The 7,190-nt window shown below is 50.8% G+C and overlaps 1 protein-coding gene across 1 annotated transcript; it reads left to right on the top strand.

The window, feature by feature from the left end:
• Nucleotides 1-6,404, top strand: LOC122301779. Its single transcript, XM_043113160.1, has 2 exons — nt 1-5,066; nt 6,065-6,404. Exons 1-2 carry the CDS (start codon nt 1-3, stop codon nt 6,402-6,404), a joined length of 5,406 nt encoding a protein of 1,801 aa, XP_042969094.1.
• Nucleotides 6,405-7,190: the final 786 nt, after the last annotated feature.

The following is a 7,190-nucleotide window of genomic DNA, read 5'->3' as shown; positions in this document are numbered from 1 at the left end:
ATGCAAGAGAGGCAGTCTGTAGAGGAGCCCACGGGCATTTCCAATAGAGCCCGGCTAGAAGTTCTAGAGGATCACACCAACAAGATTACTTCAATTCTTGATGGTGTCACCAACAACTTAGCCGAGCTGCGTGTGGCCATGGAGACCTCTAACAAGGATAACCAGAGGGCCATGGAGAACATAAGAAGAGAGACGAACACCACATTGGAGCGGCTAGAGAGGAGACTAGCCGAGAACCGTCCTAGGACACCACCTCATGGGGGCGATGCCTATGCTGATGGACTGGAAGCCAGTGTAACCGAGTCCATGCATGCGTCGCCAAGGCAAGGTTGGAGGCATGGTGGCCGTGTAGAGAACTGCCAAGGTTACCATGAGAGGTGGATTCCGAATGCTGCTTTTGAGAGGGAGGACCCATTGGCTGGTTATCGGGCTAGGAGCCCTAGTGTTCACCATGAGCACCAGGAATTTGAGCACGAGCAAGGCTATGAGGAGCCTTACCAACATGAACAACCCGGGCCATGGAGAAGACAGCATGGTCGTGGCTACCATGGGCCACAATTTGAGAGGGACGACTATGAAGATAGAAGAGGAAACCGGCATCAGGATTGGGGACCCAGGCGCCCTAAGGTCGACTTCCCAAAGTATAGCGGTGGTGACCCCTATGAGTGGTTGGACAAGGTCCATCACTACTTTCTGACGTATGACATCCCACGCCATGAGAGGGTGTCCATAGCCTGCTTTTACCTTGAAGGCAAGGCTGGAAAATGGTGGCGTTGGATAAGGGACCAGTACGACAAGGATCATATGAGGCTGGGCTGGACAGCCTTTGAGAAGGAGCTCCTCAGTCAGTTCGGGCCATCACCAGTTGTCAATCACCATGGGCAGCTGGCCAAGCTAAGGCAAGAGGGCAAGGTCCAGCACTATATAGAGGAGTTCAGACAGCTACAGATCATGGTTAGGGGCTGGTCGGAGGAAGCCTTGATAGGCACATTCATTGATGGTTTGAGACCTTGGCTTGCCAAGGAGATCAAACTTAGACAACCCACAAGGCTACCCGAGGTGATGAAGATGGCTGAAATTCTTGAGGAGAGCCATTCTAGTGAGCGGCGCCCAACCAAAGACATGGGGAGCAAGTCTTTCAAGACTGTGCAAACCAAGGTCTCTTGGAAGGGAAGGGACACATCAGCCACCACCTCCAAACCGAGACCGGAGATCAAGAAGCTATCCAGTGAAGAGGTGCAAGAGCGCATCAAGAAGGGGCTGTGTTTTAAGTGCGGAGACAAATGGAGCCCCGGTCACAAGTGCAAGGCAGCTCAGGCCTTGTTTATGTTTGAGGACGAGTCAAGTGATGATGAGTCTGAAAGCAGCCAAGAGGAACCCAGCCAAGAGGAGGAAACCGAGGAAACCGAATCTGGTGGCACACCAGAGGAGGCTGAGCTATCATTGAATGCCATGGCTGGCATTTCTAAACCCACGTCCATGAGGTTGATGGCATGGGTGGGCAAGCATGAAGTGATTTTGCTAGTGGATAGCGGCTCCACACACAACTTCATTAATTCCAGCATTGTGGGCAAGGTTGGACTTAAGCCGAGCCCTATTCCCCCATTTGAAGTGAAGGTGGCAAGTGGAGAAAAGTTGCAATGTGAGGCCCTCATCCGTGAAGTGAAGATGAATGTTCAGGGGGTCCGTATTATGGCAGACTTGCATGTGCTGCCCTTGGTCGGCCTTGACTTAGTCTTGGGGAATGCTTGGCTGAAGAGCCTTGGCAGGGTTGTCCATGACTATCACAACATGACCATGGAGTTTAAACTTGGCTCCAAGAAGCGACTGTGGACAGCCATTGCCAGTAAGGAGATCAAGTCATGCGAAGCCATTATGTTTGAGAAACTTTGCAAAGGCGGGGCACATTGCTTCGCCATCGTGGTGGCCAAAGAGGATGTAATGAGACAAGTCGAGAACAAGGGTCAGGAGGGCACCCATGATGATTTAGCGCTACTGCCCGAGGAAGTCAAGCCTGTCTTAGCAGCCCACAAGGGGGTTCTCGAGGTGCCCACTGCACTTCCACCTCCTAGAGAGTTTGATCACAGAATTCGACTAGTGGATGAAACCAAGCCGATCAACGTGCCACCCTATAGATATGCCCACTTTCAGAAGGGAGAGATTGAACGGCAGGTGGATGAGATGCTGAAGAGTGGCCTAATCCGCCCTAGTACCAGTCCCTTTTCTTCACCAGTGCTGTTGGTGAGGAAGAAGGATGGCACATGGAGGTTCTGTACGGACTATAGGGCCTTGAATGAAGCCACAGTCAAGGACAGATTTCCCATCCCCACTGTCGATGAGATGTTAGATGAGCTGCATGGGGCTACGGTGTTCTCAAAGTTAGATCTAAGGGCCGGCTACCATCAGATTCGAATGAATGAGGAAGACATCCATAAGACAGCCTTTAGGACTCACTCAGGCCATTATGAATACCTAGTGATGCCTTTCGGTTTGTGCAATGCTCCATCAACGTTTCAGGCTGCAATGAATAGCATCTTCAAGCCACTACTTCGGAAGTTTGTGCTTGTCTTCTTCGATGACATTTTGGTCTATTCTAGGACCATCGAAGAGCATAAGCAACACTTGGAGAAGGTGCTAACAATTCTGGAGGAGCATCATTTCTTTATCAAAGCCACCAAGTGTGCCTTCATGGAGAAGGAGTTGGAGTACTTAGGCCACTTTATCTCAGGAGATGGTGTCAAAGTTGATCACAGAAAGATAGAGGCCATGGTGGATTGGCCTCTACCCAAGGACATCTCAGCCTTGAGAGGATTTCTGGGGCTCACGGGTTATTACAGGAGGTTTGTCAAAGGCTATGGGCTAATAGCCAAGCCACTCACAGCAATGCTCAAGAAGGACAGTTTCGAGTGGACAACCGAGGCTAGGGAAGCCTTTGAAGAACTGAAGCGAGCCATGACCAAGACACCTGTGTTGGCACTTCCCAATTTTGAGAGATCGTTTGAAGTTTATACAGATGCAAGCGGTGAAGGCATCGGGGCTGTGTTGGTCCAAGACCGAAGGCCTTTGGCCTTCATTTCCAAGGCACTCGGGCCTATGAAGAAAGCATGGAGTACCTATGCCCGAGAGCTATTGGCAGTGGTGCATGCTGTCAAGGTGTGGCGCCCATACCTCTTGGGGCGCAACTTTACCATCATCACAGACCAGCAGGCCTTAAGGCATCTATTGCAACAGAAAATTGTCACCCCGGAACAACAGAAGTTCCTTGTCAAGTTGCTAGGCTTTGAGTATGACATAGTCTATCAACCGGGCAAGGAAAATAAGGTGGCTGATGCCTTAAGCCGCAGGGAAGGCAGCCAACTACTTAAGGTAGTGGGAGATGACGAGGAGTCATCAAACTTGGCACTAAGCGGGGCAGAATGGCGAGTATGGGACAAGATCAGAGAGGCTACCAGATTGGATGCAAGGGCACTTGAGATCATTGAGCTCTTGGATGCCCAAGGGCAAGGGGTTGTAAACTACAAAGTGAGAGACGGTCTGATCTTCTACAAGAACTATGTTTATGTGCCGAACGTTCCCAATCTCAGGGATGAGATTCTAAATCATTTCCATAACAGCAAGGAAGGTGGTCATTCTGGATGGTTGAGAACATACATCCGATTGAAGCATTTCTTCCATTGGGAGGGAATCAAGGGTGATGTCAAGAGACTTGTGGCCAGCTGTGACATCTGTCAGAAGGCCAAGTATGACACTAGGCCAGAAGCGGGACTTCTCCAACCATTGCCAATTCCAAACAGAATTTGGGAGGACTTGGCCATGGATTTCATAGAGGGACTACCCATTAGTGCAGGGCATGAAGTGATTCTGGTGGTAGTAGACCGACTAAGCAAGTATGCCCACTTTATCCCTCTATATCACCCTTATACAGCCAAGTCAGTGGCTAAAGCCTTTGTCAACAACATTACTAAGCTGCATGGGTTTCCAAGAACCATAGTATCAGATCGGGACAGGGTCTTTATGAGTTCATTTTGGAGGCAACTATTTGAATTGCAAGGCAGCAAGCTTAAGACGAGTTCCTCCTATCACCCACAAACGGATGGCCAATCTGAGGTTGTCAATAGGACTTTAGAACAATATTTGAGGTGCTTCTGTCATGAAGAGCAAAGGAGATGGGCAGATTACCTTCCATGGGCAGAGTTTTGGTATAACACCTCTTATCACTCTTCTATTGAGAAAAGCCCTTTTGAAGTCGTATATGGCAGACCACCACCACTCTTGGTCAGCTATGAAAAGGGCTCAGCCAGTAATAATGAAGTAGAGCAGGAGCTGATTGATAGGGACGAGGTACTGGCCAAAGTTAAAAGAGAGCTCAAGAAGGCCCAAACTCGAATGAAGAAGTACCATGATCAGGGACGACGTGCTGTGTCCTTCAAAGTAGGCGACTATGTCTACTTGAAGCTTAGGCAATTCGGGCAGAAGACCATGAGGAAAACTGCAAGTGCAAAGTTGAACCAGAAGTTCTATGGGCCTTATAGAGTGTTGGAGAAACTGGGCAGTGTTGCATACAAGCTTCAGCTTCCTCCAACTTCACAATTGCACCCGGTATTCCATGTTTCCTTACTCAAAAAGAAGGTTGGAGATCCGAGTCTCATTGGGGAGGAGTTACCCACAGTGGATCAAGAGGGAAGGATCCTTATGAAGCCAAAGGAAGTGCTCGGATATAGGCTACATCGAAGGGGCCGAGGGAGACCAAGGGTGTGGCAAGCATTGATCCTGTGGGAAGGATTATCAAGGGACGAGGCAACATGGGAGGACTATGATGGGCTGGAAAAGAAGTATCCCCAATTGATCCTTGAGGGCAAGGATATGCTAAAAGGGAGGGGGAATGTCAAAACCCCAAGGCAGGAGGCCACGGGCCATGCCTTGACCAGCACCAGCCCATGCCAGGACAGCACGCCAGCAGCACTGTTGGCGTCGCTTGATTGCCCACAGACCGTGCCCTTGGTGAATGCTAGACCACGGTCACCCTCCATCAGGCAGCAAACAGTCGGCGCGCGCACGCAAGCGAGGTTGTCACACCACACTCAGCGCACGGCTAGACTGCACGCACGCCTAGTGCGCGTGCGCAGCGGGCACGCATGGGCTATGCGCGCACACCGCGTGCATGCATGGGCTGTGCGTAGGCACAAGGCCCATGCATGGCCTAGGCACCCGCGCAGCGCACGCTTGCACACCCATCTTGGAATTGACGGTGCGGCTGCCCAGCAGGCCCACGCATGCTGGCATGCCGCTCAACGCCCTGGTCTTGACCAGGGCCATGCTGATCAACGCCCTGGCCTTGGCCAGGGCCTTGCTGCTCAACGCCTTGGTCTTGACCAGGGCCATGCTGATCAACACCCTGGCTTTGGCCAGGGTCTTGCTGACCAACGCCCAGGCACCACAGCCTGGGCCATGCAGACCAACGCCCAGGCCCCACTGGCCTGGGCCATGCAGCAGCCTGCCATGCTTAAGCCAACCACGGTCCAACCCAGCGACTCATCAATGGTGCCCAGCCCACACAACCTGGGCCACACATGCAAGGACCATGGACCAGCCAAGGCTAGCCCGGCAGGCCAATCTGAAGACCCACGCATGCAAGCATGAAGCCTATGCTGTGAGTCATCCTGGCCACCTATGGGCCACTGACAGCATGAGGCCTTAACCAGGAGGCGTGGGCCCGAAACCATTTTCCCTTTGTAATCGTTTTAATTGCTTTCTAGTATAAGTGAGGCAATAGGCTATCACTTAGTTTTTATCTTTGAACATTTGGACGAATTTGGCTTGTAAGCCCCCATAGACACATTGGTGCTTTGTCACTTAGGCTCCATTGGGTGCAATCCGTGAATCCCAAAGGAGAAGGCTCACCCTGTGCAATTCGTGAATCAGGGTAACCCATTCATTTCATTGTTTTCCTTTGATTAATGCATTGTTGAGGTATTTCAGCATCTTGGATTGTGTCTATTGCATTACATTCGCATTTGCTTGCTGAGTATTTTGAACCGTTCAAGTGGGGCATTGCTTAAGTCAGCCACGAGTTGCCATTGAAGGGCATCTGGTCTGCACCAGGCCACCCTGGTCGAATCTGGGGCAAGGTCAGGGACAAGCTGACAGTTACCACCCACCAGCCAAGCCACTCGCCCAGCCCTTGCCACCTGTCTAGCCACAACCGCTCCCTACAAAGTAGGGGAGTAACCAACCATCCCTTAAACCGCTCAGCCATCACCCACTCGGCCAACCCACTTAAACCACCCTTAGCCACGTGTGCCTCATCATCAGAAGACACCTGTGTGAGACTTGGTCAGCCCCCCAAGCAAGTGACACCTGTCCTTGACTTGGTCAGCCACTATCAGGAGACACCTGGTGCCTGACTGGGTCAGCCCACCAGCAGGAGCCACGTGTGCCTGACTTGGTCAGCCAGCCACTTAACCACCTGATCCCACTCACAACCGTTTTTGACGATTCAGCTCCTGCACATGCATGCATGCACGCCCAGTCACTAGAATCTCGCCCACCATCAGCCATTGATCAACCATACGAACTCAGCCAACACCACCCATAACCATCACGGTCAAGCAAGTGGCAGCCCACATCGGTCATTGAGGAGCAAGAAGGGGCGCGGCAGCTTGGTGTCTAGGATCTCGACCGAGGACCCTATCAGAATATCTTCTTCGTGGTTAGTGTATTAGAGTGCTAAGAACAGCCTCTAATATTATTATGGCACGTAGCTTACCCGACTAGAAATGAGATGTACTGCATGGAAACCCACATCCCTCACCCCTGGAAACCCAATCTCATCCCTCACCCTCGTCTCTCTTTCATCAAAACTCTCGCCCCATGAACGTTGTGGGTGTCGTTCCGATCAACAACCTCAATTAAAAAAGTTCTTGAAGAAGAAATTAGACTATATCCAAAACCCCACTTCAAAAAAAGGATCTTGAAAGCATACGAAAGAAAATGATGGATTTAAAGAAGCCAATACTAACATTCAATCCCTAAGGGGGAAAAATGAGTGAAATTTTTGAGTTAGAAATGCCAATTCCACACAAAGCAAGGAACATGTACAAAATCCAATACTCAATTAACTGGAAAAAGGAAGGTGTGAAGGCATCAAAAGGGGTTGTGGTGGTTGTGGGTAGCATTGGACTACGTGGTGG

This window comes from Carya illinoinensis, chromosome 2 (assembly GCF_018687715.1).
Source record: "Carya illinoinensis cultivar Pawnee chromosome 2, C.illinoinensisPawnee_v1, whole genome shotgun sequence".
NCBI classification, from domain to species: Eukaryota; Viridiplantae; Streptophyta; class Magnoliopsida; order Fagales; family Juglandaceae; genus Carya; species Carya illinoinensis.
Note: the sequence above shows the minus strand (reverse complement) of the source record. Positions and strands in the feature narration are given on the sequence as shown.